The following is a 24699-nucleotide window of genomic DNA, read 5'->3' on the forward strand; positions in this document are numbered from 1 at the left end:
CTGCCGGTGAAAATCTCGGGGATTCCTAACTGCGAGGACGAATGGTAGAAGTGGCAGTTCCACGTCGGCTCGGAACTTAGTTACACCGAGATCGCCGTTATTTCGAGTAACATTCGAGGAAAGGATCCATTTGGATTCAGCATCACAAGGAAAATAATGTCCGTTGCAAACCCACGTACCGAAACAAGAGACTCATGTAAATGCGGAAGCCGTAACAAATCAGATTTGCGAAGCAGAAAAAAGTACATTTTCCAGATGGAAGAAGAATTTGATCGAAATCCTAAGGAAGTTACTTTTTTCTAAGAAAACTTTTATGGTGCAGTGAAAAATAATATAAAATTAATATATATTGTTCTTAAAATAATAAAGTAATGTCTTTATATTGACAAAGAGCTATACATATATCAACAGTACTTTGAAATAACGTAGATATCACTTATGAAATCACTTAACTACAGTGAAAAGAGAAATTATCCTACTTTTTTTAATTATTCTTTTTTAAATTGTTATTTTTTTCTTTATTGACGTTTTAATTCAAAGTATCTGGTTATCTGGCTCGATTAGGTTGCTTTCTAAGTTTTAATAAACGTCTCGAAAGACCCCATCACCAACGTCAATACATTCTCGAAGAAAATCCCCGACGAGAATCCTTGATTTTCCCGATGAATGCTGATGAAAGTGAAGAAAAGCTCCGTGATATGTATCCCTTAACGTTTCGTCTGCAAGAAATTCATCTTGTCGCTTTCGCCAACAGGATAAGATAGATAAACAGACTAAAGGAGAAACGTAAAGCGTAAGAAAAGACCTTGAAAATGAAAGACGAAGTAAACATTACCACCTTTACCCCTCTTTATCGCTCGAACGATTCTTCGCCATCGTAAAATTGTATCTGGTGTGGTAATCTCGATCTCGCGCGACGAGTTTTGAAGAAAAGATCCCCGGAATAATCAAATCTATAAACGGAATCTCTTAAGGATGATCCTTATTAACTTTGGCGGATATATCTCTTTTCAATACTCTCAGATATATAGACGGGCTGTTCCACTGTTATCGTGACTATCAAAAATGTTGAAAAGAATAAAAAAATGCCGTTTGTTTCCACATATGTGATAGTAATAATTCTCAACTTATAATCAGATAAAACTTGAGATACTTTTTAAGATAAATATTTCAAACATTTAAAATGTTTAAATGTTAAATAGGCACGAATAAATTTGTTTTGTTATTTAATTTAGTATTACAAATTAAATTTTTTCTGCTTAATAACTTATTAAAATTTCTCATATCTGGGAAAATTTTAACTTTGAAAATTAATGAGGACACTGAATTTTTAATATAAAATTGTTCGCGGATAAATACATAATCCCACACGTAAAATTTTGATAAATTTTTTGCAACATTTTACAAGTCATTATCAAATCATTTCGAAAAGGAAATAATCCATTTATTAAAAACATGTACTATACTTTCCGCGTCCTTATTGTTATAACAGAAGTTTACATTATCCGCAAATCGCGTCCTTCCCGCTTACAAATTGTATTTGCAAACTGGCCTCAATGGTCGCGTTAAAGAGAGCACGCAATTTTAATTCGTCGTAAAAATACCATTATCTAAATTACGTGTCTGTAACGTGTAAAGGTGACACAGGCGGACAAGGAGAGGAAAAGGAATGGAGTAATTCCGGAACAGACTCCCCCATAATTTGTAGAATAGCCTCAATATATATATAAGATACATTAAACGTTGCTAAATAAACCAATTTTTTTTATGAGAATGTAGACACCAGCAATTAAGGTAAAAAACCCAATTTCCGTAATATTTTGGCGATATTGAAAAGCCATGTTCTCGGAAACGAGATACCCTAGCTGGCATCTCTTAAATAAAGATAGATCATTTTTATCTCCGTGTCGTTGATTGAGTTATACAAGCCAGATCCCTCGCGACAGTTTGCACCTGCGAGAACCATTAATCGTTAATTCAATGGATATAGGGGAGGCACATTATAATACAAATCCTTCGAACGACATACGCGCTATATAATCGCCGATTGATTTCACATCACTCACATATCAATTTCAATTCCGTATTCCTTGTCACGAATTGTGCCGCGAATCCACCGACTAGCTACGAGAATTTTCTGAAGACAAGTATAAGTATGCTAAATTGTATATTATCCGGTATGAGATCTTTGGAAAGTTTGGAATTTGTGATATCTATAAAAGAATAAAATAAAAAATTGGTAAAATTCTTAATGTGATTAATAGCCAAATCGTACCGATTCGAGTGTTCTAAAAATGGAAAAATCAGATTTATAAATTTTGAAAATATTATTGGAATTCTTCAATCGTATGACGCAAAATTGTGTAATTATACAAGTCAAAATGTTAAAAGTTGTTGAGAAATCGTGACTCAAATACAGCGAAAGAAATGCTTTATTCTGATCAAAACAGATCCTTGCGGGAGATTTATCGCATTCGTAAAATTGCTTCGTAGAATTTTTATGATGTAAACGCAGCGAACAACAGCCTCTCAACGATGATTTAAAACTTTATAGAAGTTTCAAAGCATTGTCTATAAATTAAAGAGAGATTTAATTTATCTCCAATTAATTCTTTTGTAGTTATTTAGATCGACATCTCGGTCGTTTTATTTATATAGTCCTTCACTTAGTTACTCGGATTGGCTAATTCAAATTAATCTTGTCAAGTTGTTAAAAAATAAGTAGGTTAAATTACGCAGAATCCTTCAATTGTTGAGCCATCAAATGCGGCGCGCGCCGTTCTGATCGCCGGCACGACGCTAATGTTACGAAATAAACGGCGGCGGTCGTTTCGCTGACCGACGTCACGCGGGTCCGTTCTAGAGCTGTATGTGGCTCTGGTAATCTTTCGTAATATAATTCCATTATTTCTCAAGAGTGCGGGGTGGAAATAGCTTTCCAGCGTGTGGCTCTTATTTAGGGAAGACAGGACGGGGGAAAATCTGCGAGAAAAAAATGAGGCTTGTCGTGAGATGCCATCACTTGGAGCAAACATACCGTCTCTCTGCTCCATCTGCTCCATGTTCACGATAATGAATTCTGCCTCACTTTACTAAACTAATAGGAAGAAATCCATTTTTCCTGTGAGAGTTTTCGATTCTCAGGATAAAAAGACCCGAGAAAAAAATAGGTATAATATGGTCGGATGTAAAAGTACATTATTAGATATGAAAAGATGTAAATAACATGTAATTTTATATGATGATATATAATATAATATAATGTATAATCATATAAAATTACATGTTATTTAGATCTTTTCATATCTAATAATATATTTTTACATCTGACCATATTATACCCATTTTTTTCTCGGGGAATTATGTATAAATAGATATATATAGATTTTACGAAGTTTGTCTATATCTCGTTTGTTTTTAACGTAATCTTATTATAATCCGTGTAATATTAAAATACAACATAAATCCGATATAATATAATACATATTCATTATACATTTTTACATATTTTTTTCTGTTAAAATAAAAAATTGGCACGAACAGTGCCACAAACAGTTTTCAAACTGCATGGAATAGAAAGTAGAATGCGTACTTTCATCTTTGTTAGGAGAATTGCGAGACATTCTCTGTGTTTGCTCCGTATGACCTATATCTCTCTTACACGATTTATTAAGAAATAACTTCCTTCCGCGGCGCCGAGACACTTGATTTTCCACTCGGCAAACACTCGGCCTCGCACCACGCGAACCTCATCTACTTAAAAAGAGATTATATCGCGGACAAACACTTTGTAAGTACCCTCGCGCCGCTAACGGGATAGGAATCAAAAAAGAGCCTTAATCTCTTCTTCGTCCATTAATTTCGCGCCAGCGCAACCGCACGCACGGTAGGGAGTAAATCGAGTCATTAGACGACTATTTAATTTCCCTTCTCCATATTTAATATCCCCATGTTCCAATTTCGTCGCTTAATCCTCGTATCAAACTGGAGAAATCTAATTTTGCATTCGTCGAGTGATCTATCTCTTTCTCTCCCTTCCGACAGAAGTTTATAACTAAAATTGACATAAATCAAGATTAGACCGACTTTGTTTCTCTATTTCTCGCGTGGTCTATTCTACGCGTGACATGACAACCGACTGCGCGGAGAAAAACTTATTTAAATTAAAAATTACTATTCAGTTCTCTAAATTAAGATTTCTCCTCCGAAAAAAGTAGAATTCCTTCGCGCCTATATACGCTTATACCGGCGATGTTTTCGCCGCGTTGGAAGCGTCCTTGAAACTCTTCAATTGAAATGCCAGTCAAGGTATTGGATAAAGGTTCCCTCGGTGTTTTAAGTAAATACAAGAGCAAATAATACACTGTTCTTTTTCTTCCTGTTTTGTACCAATCCCGGCTCGCTTAATTCAAACTTAATTTGCTACGACCGAACTTGCCGCTTTCTTCAAGGAAGAAACGGCGCAATGCGAATTACGAACTTTCGAGAGAGTGTGTGTATGTGTCCATTCGCGTTTCGCGAAGCGTCAAAGGCTTCGCGCGGTCTCGCGGAGTTCGCGGCAGATTCTCGACGAACAGCATTCTCGGCGGACAGTGTTTGGCGGGTTAAAATTAGCCGAGGAGTTCCTATAGTTGACTCAGAGCTCCGCGACAGAGAGAGAGAGAGGCTACTCGTATTTTTAGAGGGTTGGCAGTAACGAAAGCGACAGCTGACCATTTTACCGAGCCGACGATAGGCCCTTTCCACTTGACGCTTAGAGCGAATTATCATCACACACACACAGTCTCTACGCTCCTATCTATACAGTCTTCAAATGGACATCGTGGAACTACTGGGTTCCTTAATTGAAGTTTTTATACTGTTAAATTACACTTATACTTATTAATTAAGAATACAACTGATAAGAATTAGTAAATGAAAAAATACAATACATGCTTCCTATAATCTTTTTTTCAAAGAAATTGGATTTGATTATCTCAAAAATACGTTCTTCAGAGCTCAGCGTTATATTTAACATCAAATGATTATGCATACCTATCGAGTAATTTGGATAAAGATTGACAAGGAAAAACAGGTTTTGCTATAAAAAATTATTGTTAACTTTTATTGTAATATCTACAAAAATTGCTTAATTTAAAAAAATGACAAGATTGTAGAACAGTCATTGTTCGAAGCTTCAATCTGAATTGGTCGAGCTGAAGTTTTAACGGATAAATGGAATTTTCCGGTACATTTATTTTCCTGCCGGAACGGCAAGTTAGCACAAGCCACGAAGGTTGTCCAAATATTGCTGGCACCTCTTGTGAACATAATAATATTGAATTATCGGACCGCAGTTACGCTCGAACGAAAGCTTTCAATAGTTGGCGCCAATATTCTAGTTCAATAGTTCGAAACATCGATCCCGAAGAGTGAACGCGCGCGCTGCTGATACAAAGTACCCTTTCCGTATAAAAGGAATTTCCCATTGCACGGCGATAATAATATTACTAGAGGAATTCCATGCGTTTCTCTACGTGCACTAAATTCGATAATTTTTCACGAAAATTGCAACCTGGAATCTCATGAAATTCAAAATCTTGATATTGATGTACTTTTTTAAGAAGATAATGTCTATATTTTTTTTAAATAAAATACTTTTTGTAGATTTTAACGTGAAACTTTTAATAACCTTCTTTATATATAGTAAAAGTTGTGGTTTTCTTCGTCAATCTTTATACAAAAATTAGATACACAAATTTGAAAATAACAGCTTATATTCTTTCCAAATTATTTAAATACTTATTTTTATTAAAAAATATATTGAAATCGTAACGATATATTATGTATTTATAAATTCTCTTATATTTCTATAACATAAATGTATAGTTACAAATCGTTTATAATTTATACGTTAGTTGCAATCCATTAGTTGATTGCGCGAAATATCAGGTCCAAAAGAGAAAATAAAGCTAGAAATTCTAGAAACAGATTTTATCAAACTATCCATCCATGATCCACGTGTACACAAAGTTCCTAACGAATTCGTTTAATTAGCCTCAGTATGAATAGAGTGATCAGAACGTATTAATAAAAGCAGCCCTCACAGGGACAGCCCTCACTAGGACTGTCGCAATCTTAGATTCGCTTGTGGCCGACCTGCCAATTTCGCAACAGATGGCTCTTGTAAAAGCAGTGATGATCAGTTTGGAATACGGTATAGCCACGATAATTTCTACGTGAGTTTACGAGGCTACGTTGACACATTTGTTCGAGTATACTAAAGCGTTTAACACTTATTAAAACGAGCACCAGACGCTCTCGACGAGACGCCTCCGCGAAATGTCTGCATGGCGACTGGAAATTCGAATCTCGTCTGCGCTTTGTTCATGACGCATTCTAATATCATTGAAGATTGTATCACCCTTCAATTAAAGGTATTCGAGCTCTTCTGCTATTAATCGGGTGACGTAAAAAACGGGTATTTTACATTTGTGGCAACAGAATAATAATTTTAACAGGAAAGAATGGTTTCTCACTAGAGAAGTAAATCCGAAAAAAGGTACCTGGGGAGGTAATGACGCGTGGATTCTTTTGAAAAATGATCATCCTACTATCACACCAAAATAGGTCATTCGTGAAAGTGACGAGGCGCGATAAGTATAGAATGCGAAATTAATTCCGCTGTTTTTATGACTGCGATTGAGATGTCTGGTTTATACTGTGGTTTATATACAGTAGTTGTAACAGACGGTGAAATGTGATTTCACCGTCAACAGCTTGGTATCGCGAGAAATGTGTTTTGTCATAAGAACATTCATCCATCATCCCTTAACCGATTATATAAAGCAGAAAATGGTAAAAATAATAAAAGAATAGAAAATATATTATAATTTTTGTCTCCTTTGGAAACTGTGCTTCATAAAAATAGAAAAGGATGCATGTTACTGAGAATACATTAAGTATAAAAACCTACGCAAATCGATAAGCATATTCTTTCGGGAGGTAGTTGCATAGACTGACGCGTAGAGGAGAAATAAAGCAGTGAAGAGATTAAAAAAAAGGGAATTAAAACGATCTCGCGGGAAAAGATTGCTTGGCCAGCAAATTATATCGCGTATAATTAGCGTCCGGTTGGATTGCCTCTCGCGCGACTAATCGAGGATTAACGACCGTGCAAATGGTTAGAGTGTATCTGCGTGGATACGTTAATCCTATTACTCTTACAGTAAATTTTTTCCACATTATTTCGCATCGCGGTAGCAGAAATCAAAGTGAAAAATAGATAATAACGTTTTATTGATTTGTTATGTGAAAGTTACGAGCAGTTCTTTTCCCTGTTTGTTATATTTCCACGTCATTGTTCAAAACTGCTATTCTTTAGACTTTAGAGGATCTCCCTGCTCGTCGCAAATAACGAGGCGCAGAAATACGATCCCATTTCAGGGACGATCGTAGCCTCGACAGCAAGATTGATGCCGTTCGGGTGCAGGCTCACAACAAACGGAGTCACGTAATTATGCAAATACGCGAAGCAGAACAGGATTCAGACTATAGGAGCCTTGCGCTTTCTTCCGTAATGTCCGCAGTGGAAACGATGCTGGTACCAGCTGCTGCGTTCACGCTTCAACGTTATTAACTACAACTGACACTAATCCCATCTCATTTCCTGACCGCTCCACTTTGCGGGGGCAACGAAACTAAGCGTAACACTGCCGCGACCCATTTGGTAAATAAAAGTTTCAGCGATCCTGCACGTGCCAATCTTTAAGACTCCGACGTTCCGTTGACTTAACACTTTAAACAAGATAACGTATAACATCGCATTTGTAGAGAGGCATCGCGATCGATTTAATTAAGCCTCTCAATTGAATTTAATTAAAACTTTTCAATATTTACGTTACTTTCAGCAGCTTTTCAAAAATACATTTCTCTCGATTTTAAAACCAGATGCTCAATTTCAAGAATATCCAAGAGGGACTTAGCTTTGAAAGATTTAAATATAGTTTCTTTATTTTCCTGACAAGTAGCTGTTGAAATATACTCATTGGCAATAATGTGAATAATTCGAATTCCAATATAAAGCGAAAAGAATTTTTTGCTCATTCGAAGATTAATATTCCATAACTTACAGAGGTCGGGAATTATTAACGCCTCGACAGCGAAAAACAACGGCGATTTTTTTTTAACTTCTGGTAACTGTCATTAATACATGCGTTACCGCAGTGTGATTTTCGCGTATTCTATATATATCTAGACTATCGTTTCGTACATCGATATAAATACTATTCTTCGGTCCTCTGCGCGGTCAAACTCTCTGCGAGAGCTGACTATGCCGTCTTCGCTGCAATAACACCTACGGCAATGTCACGTACATGTACACAGCGCCCGGAATAAACTCGCGAAAAAAGATTTATCGACGCGTCTGACGAAGGTACAAGCGGAGCTTTTGTTCGTGAACAATCCGCTTAGCCTCCGGTGATTCCGTATTTCTTGTTGACGCTAACGCGGCGGATATAGACGCAATAAATAAAAGGGAAGGTAGGAACAATTAAAAAATGAGGCAAAGCCCCTTTTTTTAAAGCCGATTACTTTTCTCTAATAAAATAAGAGCTAAAATGAAAAATTAAATTAACGACTGTTCTTACGCTCTTTGACGTGTATAGCGTTACGAGGAGATCTGTAGTTTTAATTGAAATAAAAAAGACGAGAAATATGAGAATAGTCCATTACGTTGCATGATGAAAATAAAAGAAAGAATATATCGTCGGTCATTGTTCTCCGAGACATGTTTTCTCGTCCGAAAAATTCGCGATCGCCAGCCGCGAACGTAGAGCTCGTGCTTAACGAAGCGAAAGGGGAAAGAGAGGGATATGCTACTGCAATAATAAAGCTTCGAATTAATTTGCGACGTAGCCGAAACAAAAATGCATCTCTTGCTAGCCGCAAATTGCGGTCGGATATATTTCGCGTTAACTTGTGCTTCCAGTAAATCAGCCTCTGAACGCATTCCGGGCACGCTATCGCGTATCTTAGCTCTTCTCACAGCTTTATCTGTCTATAAGGGAAATTAATTTCAAAACAAATATTTTAATGCTTTCGTAATATAATTACGACAGTAATATTTTCAGAACTGACAAAATTGAGAGGAAATTAATTAACGAAATTGCTCCGCGCGACACGCGGGGTATTTGCATAATAAAGTTAACAATTTCTTTCTTTCTAGGGGGTGTAAACTTTATTATCCTTTCCAGAGATAAGTTTCGTTCTAGAAGAAAATTTTGTTATCGCTTATGCAATTGACTTCCGTTTTGCAATGCGACTTCACTCTTGGTCGGATAATTTTATTTCGGAATAAGGGATGAAGGGGCAAATTTGCAGAGGGAGCACTTTAACTTCTTAAAAATACTCGAGATACGGAACTGTATAAAAATGCTGGAAGAAAGCTATATCAAATTTTCCGATTTCGAGAGAAAGGGGTGTAATCTAAAAGTTTTATCATACAGAAATATCATTTCGGTTTTTGCTACACATATAATATAAATCGTCGTTCCAATACTATCACGTGAAGTACGTTTCGTTCGAGAAAGAGTGGCTTCACAAAAAGGCGAAATGCTATTTCCGACAACAACGCAATACAGTTGAAGGAAAACAGAATAAAAAAATTCGAGGGTAAAAATGTGACCTAAGAAGTTACTTGAACGGGCTCGCAATGGAAGAAGAGCCCGGTCTGAATACAGCTTCTATATATATGGAGCGAAGAAATATTGTGTTTTTTTTTTGCTTCCCGGTTTCTCGGTCGAGGAGAAGGGATGTGTAACATATTTTGCATAAGAAATAAGGCATGACACGCGCGTGCCATTAGACTGAAGGGACAAATTTCGGAGATCAGGGTAATCCCGAATATTATTCTCTCCTCGCATGTGTGCATGCACGCAAAATATGATAAATATATCCGATATACTTAACATAACAAATCTACAAATAATAAAACATTTAATTTTCACTAACGTAAGAAGAATATTGTACACAACAACTATGAAATAACGATATGATGTATTTGTTTAATAGCCACGATATTTAATAGAGCCGCTCCTTTTTCTGTAAATTGAGTGTAAATTAACATTCGCACGTACGTTGCGAATTCAGGCACGCTAATTGCACGCGCGGTGCAACGGACACTCGATTACTGCGAATTAATTCTAGCATCCGCGTATCCCGCATGTCCCGTGCGAAGTGCGAATACGTCGGGCGTTTCTGTTCGGACGCGCGCAAATATCGCTATTACGCAACATTATCAAAGAGGTGGCCAGCCATCTCGGCGTTCCTAGACGTCGACACGTGCCAAGACCGAAAAGCAGAGAAGATATTCGTCCGATTCTCCACCCCTCCCCCTCCCCGATGTGCGAGAAACACCGACTCGCATAACTTTTTCGCGTTCACGTATGTACGGGGAAGAAGCGTTTAAAAATAAATTGATCGACGGGCATTTCGTCGACCACCCGGCGGGAATAGATCAGCCGGAGCAAATTGGTTTTTGTCTTTAAGTCATTTAAGTGACACGCGCGCGAATAGCGGCGGCACGGAGTAATTTACAATTGAGTATTTATTTGGACCCCCACGGTGAATCCCGGAGTCGGCGTGATCTGAACGTCGAAGAGGCGAGAAACATCCGTGTAGTATAGGGAATATCTACAAGATTGATCTCCGCGCTTCCAATTTGCTCCAAATGTCAAAAGACATTTATGAGACTTTCCAGAGTAAGCGGATTGTGTAACGATTGCACACGTGTCAGATTTTCATCTATTTTTATGAGGAAAAAATCCTTTTCTCGTGTGGAACTAATATATTATAACCAATATATAAAAAATCAAAGTTTCGTGTGAAATTTTTCTTACAATTAGATTAATTTAAAAATTATAAAAAATCCCTCATATTATGTAAGGTAATGTGAAAAATATTGCCTTAAATAAATATTGAACACTAGAAATAAATCAGAAATACACATGCTTGTAAGCTGCTTCGTGTTATTTATATGCTATTAATGGTGCATTTGTATATTCGTTAATATATACTTATACAATATATACATATTAATTATTTACTCAGGTTAGAAATTGAATCAACATATCACCTGCACCTCGTAATAAATTTTACTACCGCGTTTAATAGTTTTTACTGTTTTTTTCTATAATTATATTTTTTGCATTTAATAAAATTATTATTATTATTATTACTAATTAAATAAGAAAACAAGATTTTAAACAAAATTTACAGAAATTTTAAACAGAACCGAACAGAAATTAAATAAGAAATAACAATATCGATATACTATTAAAGGAGAAGCCTTTTCGCTTAAACTAGACGCTAGGGATTGCAAAGATGATTACAGCCGTTTCCGTTAGCCTGCATGCGATACAAACGGTGGCAGACATTGTTGCAAATTGAAACGGAGATGATCGGAAACGCGGAAAACCGTAACCGCACGCACGATTGGTGATGCGGAAATCGGAGGTAGGTACACCGCAATTGCCGATATGCAGATGCGTCGCGCACATATCGTAGGAGATCGCTTCGAACGGACGTGAACGTCGTCGTCGATGAAATCAGCAGCCGTGCTGCCGTGCAGAACCATACAATCGGTATTGCGCGCAAGATGCGCCCTTTGTGTCCTTATATTATACGCATACGTGTGTGCCTGCGATGCACATATGCAAACGTAAATGTACGCGTCGCAAACCACGTAATCGTACCCTTATCGAATCCGTCACGATCGCCGTAAATAAGATTCTCGCCCGGCGATTTTATCCCCGAGATTATGAAACATACAATCTGATAAATTAATGCAGAACATGTAGAAAAGAGCATGTAATTACGTCACTAACCCGCGTTATGTGACCGCGTTACGATCGCTGGGCTCAGAAAAAAGAATCAGTTTCTATTTACACGACGATTATTTGAACGGTCCGCCCGTAAACGGCTTTATCTACTTTTATTTCCGTCATAATCTCCGAATGTATTTACTAGAATATAACTGCGAGAGTTTTATAATAGGCGAGTATAAGGGAGAAAAATATATTTTTCGTAATTATACTTTAATCAACGCCGAAGCAATTTACTTAAACTGTTCAGTAATGCCATGCTTAATATATTTACCTTTTGATCAGGAGGCAGTTGAAAGTCCTGAAACGAGACACCAGTGAATTCGTAAATAATTATAACATCAAAAACAGAAACAATATAACAATAATAATAAGTGAAACACGGCCGCTATGATATACAATCAAAATCAATTTAGATGTAAAGGAAACGCCAATTCGGTCAGGACTGGACTTTGGTATAGCTCAATAATATTTGCGTACATTCGCTAAGGCGAAGAATTTTACGCAAATATTATTAGGCTACCAAAATCTAGTAGTCTTGATCGAATTAGTGTTTCCTCTAAATTGATATAACTTATTGTTAGCGTACGTCTTCTTCTCTTAAATAAGCATATTTTTGTACCGATTTTGGCCGATCCAATTAATCGCGAAGCCTGGGAGATCTCCCGAACGAAGAACAATTAGCTCGATCGGTGAATCCAATTGCTATTCCTCGCCAATATCCCGTCGTGTAAAATGTACGTTTCCTCGGTTTTAAATTGACGAACTCACGCGACTTGCTCGGTCGCGATTTCCAATACACACTGAGACGTGAGAAAGCTTCAATGTTATACTGTGCCGATTTCCTATAACATGTGCTATTTACATAACTGGATAAACACGACCATGTTTGTTTGCAAACAAGTCCGGTACCTACCCGAAAGCTCGGATGTACCTACCTACGAAACGCTGCGATGAACGATTAATAATAATGTAACTACGCAGTATGTCTACTGTTCTGCTCGGTAACAATGATGAATTCACACTCGTTGAAATGAAACTTTAAGTTGCAACGATTAATGAAGAACGCTCGAAATGATAAGGAAAGAATAAGGAACTCCTCGACATTATATAAAATAGAATAATATTGAAAATCGATAAATCTCACGGTTACTTACATTACCATAATCCTTGCTCATGATTCCACGATATTAGGTACACATATATAGTATCGGTCAAAAATATTGCATCGCTTATGGAAAGGAAAGTCGTTACTTTAATAAAGAAAGACGTATGTACATAAATGTTGGAAAATTTTATTTTAGTACTGTTATTTTATATGCTTTGATTTTGTTGTTTCATATTATCGTTGACTATAATGAGAAACAACGCAATTAAATCATTGTTTCTTTCTCAAAGGATCCCTATCAAAGCATAAAATAACAGTACTAAAATAAAATTTTATATTCTTTATTGTTATATAAGTTCATTATAATTCTTCATTAAAGTAACGACTTCCCTTCCCATAAGCGATGCAATACTTTTGACCGGTACTGTATTTCTTAGTTATTCCAGCGGCGGTTTAATTTAAATCTTTAAATATCTATCTCATTTAACTCGTAGAAAACGCATTTAAACTGCTTTTTTAAAAATCTAACAATATTTTCTCCCTTTCAGTTCGCGGATTACCGCCTTTCAAGTTACTGCGACGGAGGATTCGGATGGCAAAGCGGTTCGCAGTTCGTCGTAAAACAGCGATACATCGTAAAAGCCTCTACGCGAAACTCTCTATACGGAGACGACAAAGCTGATCCGATTCTCTTCACGAAACACGATCGAGGATAATATACAGAGCAAGATAAATCGGGCAGAGGAACGACGAGGAACGTTATGGTACCCGGGCTCGCTTCAAACTCTTCCGAAAGGCAACGCGAGCTCGAACCGTCAAGTCGACATTTGATGACAAAGGTAAAAGCTAGTTCTTTCTTCTTTTTTGTGATAAATTTTTGTAATCTTACGTCTCTTCATAAAAGAAACTTTAGCGATCTTGAGCTTTTAGACTCTCTCGAATCGCTTGACTGAGACGAACGAAACATTTTCCCCGACTTCTTTCTAACAAAAATTCAATCAATCGGAAAGAACGTTAACGGTTATACATAAGTGACGAAGCTCTTACATATACACGGAAACAGAATTACGTCTTGAATCTTGAAAGTCAAGTAATGTACGCGAGACGAATGATATATGTTAGCGTAACGTTGAATCGCACCCGTTTCCTTTTTTTAAATCTCAAAAATCCTATAATGTTAAAAGTCTGAAACATATATTCGCTTTTAACTCTACAAATCGTAAATATCGTATTTATCGAATAATTTTTAATTTATTAGCTTATTAATATCTTTAATAATGGCACCTATTAGCTTCTAATTGTTACCAATTAAAAATGACAGAAACGACAATATTTAAGGATCACATTAGCTTGCGCCAACACGGTAAAGAAAGATATAATCAAACCAAAAATTACATGAATGATTCGCAGTTGAACTCGAAGAGTGCGAAGATTCGACGACCAGAATTGAAGACAAGCAAAAGAAAAGGATAGGCAGAAGGAATAAGGAGCTCGCGAGGGTGAAGATGGTAACGTAAAGAGGCGGGATCAAAGGGGCAGTACAAAGTGATAGAAAATTGTTGAACGATGGAAATAAGCTCGATGACGACGACGGTCGCTTACAATTATTACGATGTTGGTGGATTCACGCAAAACTTCAGCAACATCAATAACAGCGGTAACGACGAGCAGCTGTTCGAATGTATGCTGCCGGTCAATACCAACGGCCTGGCCGTCTTCGTTATTTATGGCATATTCGCCAACCTGATCGGTCTCTTTGGGATTTTTGGCAACACGATCTCGATGATCATCCTGTCGCGGCCGCAGATGAAGTCGTCCATCAATTATCTACTGATTGGACTGGCCAGATGTGACACGGTACTGATCATTATTGCGGTAAGTGCGTCTCTCTTATACTTACATCATGCACTTTCTACGCCAATGAAATAAATACATTTAAATTTTAGGGAAAGAAAAATTATGTAAAAGCGTAAAAAGCGCACTTTTTAAAAGTCAGGAAATATAATCTTCAAAGAACTAGAATGATTAATGTACGCGAAAAATTGTACTTTGCTTATAGCACGCTTTATTTCTTAGCACTTAAAAAAAAATTCGAAATTACGTAAAGGAAAACATGCTGATACCTCGTTTAACTTCGTGAACATTTTTATGAATTCACATTAATGCCGAAATTAAATTTTATTTTATACGGTAGAATTATTGTGCGGGATCGTAAAATGCTGCGGAATATTGCACGTTTAATGTAAAAGAAACGGTCAAAGTTAACAGCTACTTTAGTGGGCTGGTCGAGCTACTTTTTGCCCTTATTATGAAGAAATAACATGAAAGAGTTTTTTATTGTACCAAAATTAAAATTTTCGCTTTAAAGGCTTTTAAAGGGAACAAATGTAAGGACATTTTATTAAACAGAACAACGGATTTTATCAAATTAATTTATATCATTTATATATCGGATATTATTATTTTACATATTAGCCTGAACATTTTTAAATTATATTTATCTAAAATGTACCGCTCATATTTTTTAAAGAGATAACGAACCAAATTAAAATACCTTTCATTCGTGATGTAATATCAGAATAGGGTTACTTATATTACGGTCAACGATACGATGAATATTTCATGTATGCCTCCGCACGATTTATTTATAAAATTCAATTAAGTACAATATATATGCAAATATTTCCCACCCTTCGTATATTTTATGAGATTTATTTGTAAAACTTAAAGACGTCTCCTCAAAAACGTAACTTTTCTCTTCGCGATTCCAATTGATGCAACGTGTGACGAATCGCGACCCGCAGAACGGAAAATCAATGTTTAATTGGCACACATGACCAGAAAACGATTTTCAATAGGATCGTGGAACGCCTCGTAATTGCCATCGAATGACCCAGCGTTTACCGTCGTCGCGTCTGGCCGCTGCCGATCAATCATGCGCACCAGATAAAATTTCAGAAAAAAAGAACATGCATTATTCGCATCGTTCTCTACCCATTGAGTTGCATTTCGAAAGGTTTATCGCGACGCCTTGTTATACCGTTATCTTTTATTAACAATAGCTCTCGAAACAACCGAGCTCGCTCATGTCGAAAGTGATACGAGTTAACATTTCAGGCACTACATGTTTAATCCTCTTTGCCGAATATACGGGATATTTCAGAGAATCATCCTGCAAACGCGCGATGACAAAATGCAGAAAAGCGCCGCTTATCAAATCTATTTCAATGTTAAAATATTAGTAATTTTGAAATATAAAATGGTCTTTCACGAATTAAGCTTTACAGATATATTGCAAAACTTTATTCTTTATTTAATTTTAGACAGATCTTGGTTTTAATTCTTGGAGTTTTAATTCAAGAGTCGCTTTTTATATTTAATGTTAAATATAAAAAAATTTGGAATTTGATGAAAATAGTATAGTATAAATTTCTTTAAACTTAAAATATCAAGCCAGAAAATATAATAAGACTTCTGAACATAAATTAATCTAATATAGAGATTAAGAAACCGCAATGTTCAGCTTTATATTGACAGCAAAATTGATTTGTTTATTATTAAATCTTATTGTTAAGAAATTTAATCTCGTAAATTCAATTAATGTTTTGCACACGACAAGAGTACTCTTCTATTATTCTAAATATTCTTTGTACCAGTTTCTTTCGCTAATGAGTTAAAAATGCGAAATTCTCGCGTATTTGCCTTCGTTATACTGAATTTGACAATTAATTAATTTTCGCCGTACAAAACGAAGTAATTAAGGATCCGAAAAGATTAATGACAAGTGTTAAATATTGAAATTCAATTTTCGTAAAACATACCCACCACAGGTCATAATACCTTCGTCGTAGAAATCAGCTGCAGACCTCTCGTTTTAATTTTACCTTTAATCCCGTGTTTTTCACAGTCGTAAATTTCCGACATAGCCGAGCTTTTCATTAAAATAAATTCTCTTTAATACAGCCCAGTAGCACGTACCGGTTTATCTCATATAATTTCAGCTATTTCTCTCTAAACATGTAATTTATATCTTTATCTCCACTCTCGCATTTTTACATACGTTTATGTGATTCCAAATTTTTTATATAAATACAAAACGAATATAAAGAAGGAAACTTGTTGATGAGAAACGTTGAAGAGATAGTGGTAGCAAATTTTGTAATTTGCATTATTAAATTTAAAAATTTTAATTTTAAAATTCTCTTCCAGAAAAATTGCGTATATTCAGTCTCCAGCCAGTAAAAATAAACTGAATAAATTATGGTGTATTTAATTATAATCAAATTCATATATGTATTTAAAAAAGTTATATGAAATATGCATTAAATTTTGAAAAAAAATTTATAAAGTAAACCAAATTCGTGGAAAAGGTTTATTTTTTAAATATTTTACGTTGAGATTGAAAATAATTTCTATTAAAAATTCTAGTTTCGCGCAGTAATAGAAGATATAACAAAAAGAGCAGATGTCACGTATCAAGTCTTATTCTTTTTTATAGGGTAATTTCACATATCATCCCCCTAAAAATCCTTGTCAATATAAATTCGCGACGCAGAGGAAAAGAATTACTGTCATCGAAAATGCATGGCCTGCCAGGATGTCGTGAAATAATATGGATCACATGTCGAGCTTATGTAAATAAGTTACCACGTGTTACGCGGTTTCGCATTTTCGCGGATAAAGTCAAGACTGACGCTGTGACGGTAAACAGGATCTTCCGGTATAAAAGAGATGAGCCAGGGGGGGTGGAATGTTCGTACGCAAGATCCTGTCAACCCTCTCGAGGCCACATTACACAAACCAACCTGGTTATTAATTAATTATTCGAACCAAACTCCCTTGACTTCGCACTCTCCCTTACTAACGAACTACTTAGGTATTCATCAATCAAATGCCGCGAGCGTAAACCGCTACACATCTATAAATAATTGCACTTTACAATAAATAATAGTCAAAAACATTGCATATTCTTTTTACGGAAACGTGTTCTAAAAATAATATTTGCAAAAGTAAAATAATTAAAACAAAATATTCTTTGACAAGATACATTGATAAGAGCAATTTGATTAAACTGTAGAGATATTTTTAATACCTCACAAATTAAGACACCAATAAACAACGAAAAAATTTACTTTGTACTTAATTATAAGAGCAAATTTATTTTATTAATTTATATATATTTTATTGCTTATTAAAAATTAAAAATAAAAAGCCGAATATGAACGAATGCCATGACAGAAAAGAAAACTCATAGTATATATTACATAAGAAGCTCCTTTATCCTTATCATATCTATAAATTATGCATTTATAGGTATTAATCTATGGATTACCGGCAATCTACACGTATACGGGCGCGCTATTCGACTATAAGTTCATCGTCTATCCGAAGACCATCAAGTACCTGTATCCGCTGTCTTGCATAGCCCAATTTGTAACGGTGTATCTGACGTTAACGGTGACTTTAGAAAGATACATCGCGGTCTGTCATCCGCTAAAAGCCAGATCCTTCTGCACTTACGGACGGGCACAAGTGGCAGTGCTGGTCATAGTCACCGTCGCCGTTATTTACAATCTACCTAAGTGAGTAATCGATCTAACATTGATCGTGTCTTCTCTCAATCTATAGTCGTTAGATAAGATAAGAATATAAGATTAGTACATAGTAGAAAAAGGAAAAGCTTTAATTAAAATAATTGTGGTTAATCTTTGATCTGTTCGTGTTGTTTGAAACGATATAAAATATTCGTAGCGAGGAGAAAGACGAAAGAAGTATTTGAAAGACTGGAATTATTGTGCAAATTAATGGAGAAATTAATTTTTGAATTTACTTAGATTCTGGGAAATCGAAGTGTTCAGCGAGAGGCACTGGAAGTATAATATCACGGTGTACTGCGTTAAACCAACCGAATTGAGGAGCAACGAGCATTATGTCACCCTGTACATCAATTGGATGTACTTCTTCGTGTACTACATGTTCCCGTTCATCGCATTGGTAATTTTCAATACGGCCATTTATCGACGGGTGAGTAATATGAGTAGAGCTCAGCATCGTCATAAATCCGGATTATTTCGCTAAAATAATGTTGCACGGTGATGGATTTTTATGGAAAAATAATATACCTCGCGAAAAAATTTTCACTTCGCACGCGTGTACGTGAATTTTATTTTTAATTTAATTTACTTCGGGTATATAAATTATACAGAGCTGATAAAACAATTGCAAAATTGTAATAATAAACTGATAAGAGAAATTAAAGAAACAGTCTACTATTTTATTGTGCAAGAATGTCGTCTGTGATCGTCAAATTTCGAAATTGGAAACATAGCAAAAAACGTTGACAGCCCAAAATGTAACACGAGCCGGATTAACCGTGAAGTATCGAGCAGCTTGTCAGCGGAGCTTCCCCGATAGAACTAACATTACCCAGATTTTACCTCCGTTTTATTAAAACTTCTTTTTAGAATTCGCAATAAGTCATGACAAAGGAGCAGGAAGAGAGGGTGATCGGGCCGATACCGCAATAAGTTCGCGCTACCTACATGACATAAAAGTACAAATAATAAGCCGGGGCGACGAAACCAATATAGTGTATTCAGAGTGTATAAGTCTCTTTGATATACGTGCACATGCTTAGAATTCGCGGGCACGTACAGGGGCAGCGAAATTCACGGACGGCTGCCCTCGCACGTGCCACTTATTGCAGCTCCAGACATAAGCAATATCATCCTCCTTCTCCTCTCTTTCTTATTCTTCGACGAAATACGTGAAACATTTGCAGCCGGAAGTTAACATGCGTTAAATATTTGCGAAACAATTTTTGCAAACCAATTTCATAAATAATAATAACAACGCAGTACCTATTATAAAATCGGTAAAAGCTAAAATAATAGACAATCAAATTCAAGGGAAACGCCGTTAACCCGTCTGGATCTTGATTGCTTAATAATATTATTTGAGTGAATTTTACGTAGATACATTCTTCGCCTTGGCAAACCACATGCCGTTACTTTCGGACATAATGCAGTCTCGAATCTTGGTGCTGTTCTACAGTGGTTTTTGTCAACAGTGCGTTATGTCCAAAAGTAACGGCGCGTGGTTTGCCAAGGCGAAGAATCGTACGTAAAATTCACTCAAATAATATTATTAAGCATCGGCATCAAGTCCTGGCCGATTAACGGCGTTTCCCTTTAATTTGATTGTGTCTCACGTACGGTCGTATTTTCTTTTACTTATTATCTGAAATAATAGTTTCAATATCAAAACTAGAATAATAATTTCAGGTCTCAATATATCTTGCTTTCCTCTAATTAATTGGATTAAAAAGTAAACATAGAAAAATAGAAATTAATATAACATAAATAATTTTATGTAAATTAATAAAGATTACTTTTGCAGCTTTAAAAATTTCTATAAGATAAATGTTTTTTTTTTGTAAGAGATACCTTTCCTCTGTACGATTTAATTGGCGAGAAAAATGGGAAGAATATAAATTGGGACGATAACTAAAACTCGATATAGATTGATATAAGAATTATCTTCGCGATTTTAAATGATTTCTCCAAGATAAGAACTTTATACGTTTTTCCGAGTACGTGATATGCATTTTCAAACAATATCGGGGCGCATAATATCCTTTACGATAAGATTTAGCCGCAGGGTCGAATTGAATCCGCTCAACCCTCGGGAGGTCCGAAATTACAAAGCGCCGGTTGTCGAAGGACCAACTATTTCCCTCAGCTTTCTCTTATCGCGAAACTTTACCGTCTATAAACTTCGCTCTTAATTCCGGGATTAGGATGAGATTTTCACCGACATATTCTGCGGGACAACTTCCCTAGACTTTACGCGGACGAAAAGCGCGTTTCCGATGAGAAATGCTCATGCGGCAAATGAAAGGAAGCCATTTAATCTCGTCTTGAAATTCTTACTTCCTGGGCGAAGTTTTGCAGTCTCTCTTGACGTTTCTCTTCCCGTCGACAAACCGCGACTAAATGACGAGAAAACCTCGAACGGAATAAAGAGCGAATGCCTTCGCCTTTGTCGATCAAAGTAAAAACCGCGACAAATATGAATGCTCTCGATAAATAAATAAATAAAATATTAGCGCTAAAACTTATTTATTTTAGAAATCTGGTTCGATGAGCTTTTGAAAAATATATAAATCGTCGTTTAAATCGCGTCCTCTTATATTCTTTCGACAATAAAGGAAACAAAGTTTCAAAGTAATTTTCTGTGAGATCAAGATAGCCCGTGTAGTCATCCGTTCCGCGAGCGACGGGGTGACAGGCGTGACTCAACGCCCCGACGAGGAACAAGAGCTGAGACAAACGTTTGCGCCAGCTAAGGACATTCGCCCCGCTTTATTTACAAGACCCAACATTCGCAAGGAGATACGATCCGCATTGCGCGTTTTCGTCTCGGCATATACGTATACGCTCGTGGATAATAATTTCATTAATAACTTGACGCTCGCGCGAAGAGAGCGGTACCGGGCGGTACCGAGTGAACCGGATACGGTAATCCGAGGCAATTCGGCGACACGCGACGCGCATAATAATCCGCCGGAACGACGTAAAGTCTTAATGATAATTAGCGCTGCCATTTCAGCGTCGTAATTGTTTTAGCAGGCAACCACGCAACTCGCTCTCGCAAACCGCAAAATCAGAAGAATGCAAAAGACGAGCCGATATAAATAGATAGGAATTCGTGGTGCGAAATTGCAAAATTCTTCGAAATTTTGAAGACTGATTTATAATTTTTGAATTTTGTTCTTACTATTTCGTGTATCTTTCTTTTTCTATTATATATATTGTGTATCTTATTAAACAATCAAGTTAATTAATAAATAGATATATTTATTTATTTACTTTAGTTTTTCCAACGTGGTTAATTAATTAGATTACTTAATAAAAATCGAAACTTGTTATAATGAACATGTATATTTTAAACATTAATTATATACAAGTCTAATTCTCTCTCTCATAACTAGTTTTGTCTATTTAGTCTATGACTATTACATAAATCATTATCGATTTTGGCAAATTATTTCTGATGCCCGACATAATGCAATTGTTATGCTTTCATGCACAGCTTTCCGCTTAGTTTAAACTATGTTTGATATATTGGGATACATTGTGAAAATGATTAATATATCGGGACCGTTGCCTATAAACTGCATATTTCATCACCTTATAAATCATATGTCATAAACAATGCATCCACTCATTTCGCGCATATGTCAATCGTTATATGTACAAACACAGTGCTCTGTTGAGATACACCCGTAATGTAATTGTCATGTTTTTATCTTGCAACTTCTCAATCTGCTTTGTAATTATTTCGGATGAGCCACGCCGTTATATCCCTGCCTTTCGGAAGATCCCGAAAAATCCAGAACCGAAATCCCGAGATTAATCATTCTCGCGCACGAGAATCCCAGGCGTTCTTCTTTTACGTTCCGCCCCGTTTGGCGTCGGTAGTAAAATATCGCAGCCCGTTTGGCATTCAGCGCTTTCTTACCGCGTTTCCCGAGCACGGCGTGGGCGAATTTGGAAGCCGCGGAACAAGTATCGGGAACAGCGAGGCGGGATGCGAACGTGAAATATACGCGACGGGCGCAAAGCTCGGGAATTTTGCGCGAATCGAACGGCCTTGTTGATGTCCCCCCTTTGCCTCTCTCTACGACCGATCAAATGTTATCGCATGAGGATCCCGGTGTAGAATAACATTCCAGTGATGAGAGACACGGGCAATCACAAGTATATTGACAATTCTTACACACACACACACACACACACACAGAGAGAGAGAGAGAAGAGAGAGAGAGAGAGAGAGAGAGAGAGAGAGAGAGAGAGAGAGAGAGAGAGAGAGAGAGAGAAAGGGGAGAGAGAGATCATGTCGAATTCTCATGTCAAAGTTGTGAAGTAGATTCTAAGATTTCTCTCTAAACAAAACAATATAGCAACATTTTGTACCAAGAATTATGATCTAAGAATCAAAGAAAGAAAGATTTTAGAATTCAAAATTATTAATCCCTCCCTCTCCTCCCTCTATATATCGACATGAATATAATTGATACACGAATATAATTAGGCTAATGAACATTATCGTCAATCATTTGTGTATTTCGAAAACGATCTTGGATATTGTTGTCACAAAGAAATCGTTAAATTAATCAAAGTCTATGATTAAAATTTAACACAAGGGAAATTGAGCATTCTACATAAAAAAAAATACTATTAACGTCTCTTAACTTAAAGTCAGATAATTGGTGGCCTATAATATTCTCAAAATATCTTCCGACTTATTGATGTCTAATATCAGAATTTTGTAACTAGATGCCTATTTGCTACATTAATTTAGGATCTAACAAATATCTTTGAAATATCGCGATGATTTTCACATTGCAAATTTCACGTCGTCTTTTCGGGACTGAATTGAAGGACAAAACACCCGGTTTTTCACAAGTTCCGTCGCGGAATATTTTTCTTTGTTGAAAGAACGATCGTAAATTCGAAAAAAAAGCAGGTCAGGCACGGTTAAAGGTACGTCACGCCGGGGACCACTGTGAACACAATGTGCTTCACATAACTTCGCGTCGAAACAATATGTGATTCGCCGCAAAGTGAACAGTAGCTACAATATGTCCAGAGTGCTATTATCATTTTTTATATTGCGCCACGAAGGCGCTGTTAGAACTACGTAATTTCAATACGTCAGGCCTTTCACAAACTCTTTGTTTTATTTCCAAAAAGTACGTGTTTTACGCAGAAGATTAATTTATTTAAATTATTTAAAAGATGATTTTATATCAGTAGAATCTGGTAATAAACAATCTAAAAGTTGCGATTATACTTTATAAGAATTTCCGAAATTTTGAAAAAAGCCTTCGTAAAGTTTATAATACTCAATTAATTTGTTAAGGATGTATTACCTATACCTTCCCAGCCAAAAGTACAGTAATCTGAGAAATCCAATTATATCGGTTGTATGCATACTTTAACGGCTTACTACTATTTAATATCATAACAAGGATATTAATGTTACTGATTTAAGTGATTTTAACCAGTTTTTATGATTATTAACAGCGTATTTGTAAATATTCTTAAGGATGTATGTCCGTTCAGTCAAAATAAAGGGATCAAGCTGAAATTTACAGAGATTGTGCACTTATATGTCCTAAAAACCTGTGTTAAATTTCAGATCGATTGTCTGACTCGTTTAAAAGATATTAATTTTTTAATTTTGTTTTTTAGTTAATTTAAGTTTAAAAAATTAATATCTTTTAAACGAGTCAGACAATCGATCTGAAATTTAACACAGGTTTTTAGGACATATAAGTGCACAATCTCTGTAAATTTCAGCTTGATCCCTTTATTTTGACTGAACGGACATACATCCTTAAGAATATTTACAAATACGCGGTTAATAATCATAAAAACTGGTTAAAATCACTGAAATCAGTAACATTAATGTCCTTGTTATGATATTAAAAATAGTAGTAAGCCGTTAAAGTATGCATACAACCGATATAATTGGATTTCTCAGATTACTGTACTTTTGGCTGGGAAGGTATAGGTAATACATCCTTAATAATAAATTGAAATTTCTATTCAATTTATACGTAATGAATGTATTTATTTAGTACCAACTTTTCCAACGGTCTCTTGTGTTTACGCGGGAAATTGCGCTCCTTGTTTCATCGTGTACCCCGAGAAAACAAGAACC

General features: G+C 36.0%; 2 protein-coding genes across 9 annotated transcripts in view; one reads left to right on the top strand and one right to left on the bottom strand.

Moving 5' to 3' along the window:
• Positions 1-12898, bottom strand: part of LOC139771448 (uncharacterized) — an 84119-nt gene extending 71221 nt beyond the window's left edge. Inside the window, exons 1-2 of the mRNA XM_071704222.1 lie at positions 12484-12898; positions 12136-12162 (exon numbers count right to left, since the gene is read on the bottom strand). The gene's annotated coding sequence lies outside the window, so the exon portion shown is untranslated. The remainder of the gene's footprint in view (positions 1-12135; positions 12163-12483) is intronic.
• Fmrfar (FMRFamide Receptor) overlaps positions 1-24699 on the top strand; it is a 53201-nt gene that overhangs the window by 23339 nt on the left and 5163 nt on the right. For all 8 annotated transcript variants that reach the window (XM_071704225.1, XM_071704226.1, XM_071704227.1 and 5 more), the window contains 4 exons: positions 13518-13808; positions 14380-14844; positions 18283-18551; positions 18804-18993. In XM_071704225.1, the coding sequence (XP_071560326.1) occupies positions 14536-14844; positions 18283-18551; positions 18804-18993 (768 nt within the window). In that variant the 5' untranslated portion in view covers positions 13518-13808; positions 14380-14535. The remainder of the gene's footprint in view (positions 1-13517; positions 13809-14379; positions 14845-18282; positions 18552-18803; positions 18994-24699) is intronic.

Source organism: Temnothorax nylanderi, unplaced genomic scaffold (assembly GCF_030848795.1).
Source record: "Temnothorax nylanderi isolate EJ_2023f unplaced genomic scaffold, tnyl_v1.0 TNYL_tig0039_pilon, whole genome shotgun sequence".
Classification (NCBI taxonomy): domain Eukaryota; kingdom Metazoa; phylum Arthropoda; class Insecta; order Hymenoptera; family Formicidae; genus Temnothorax; species Temnothorax nylanderi.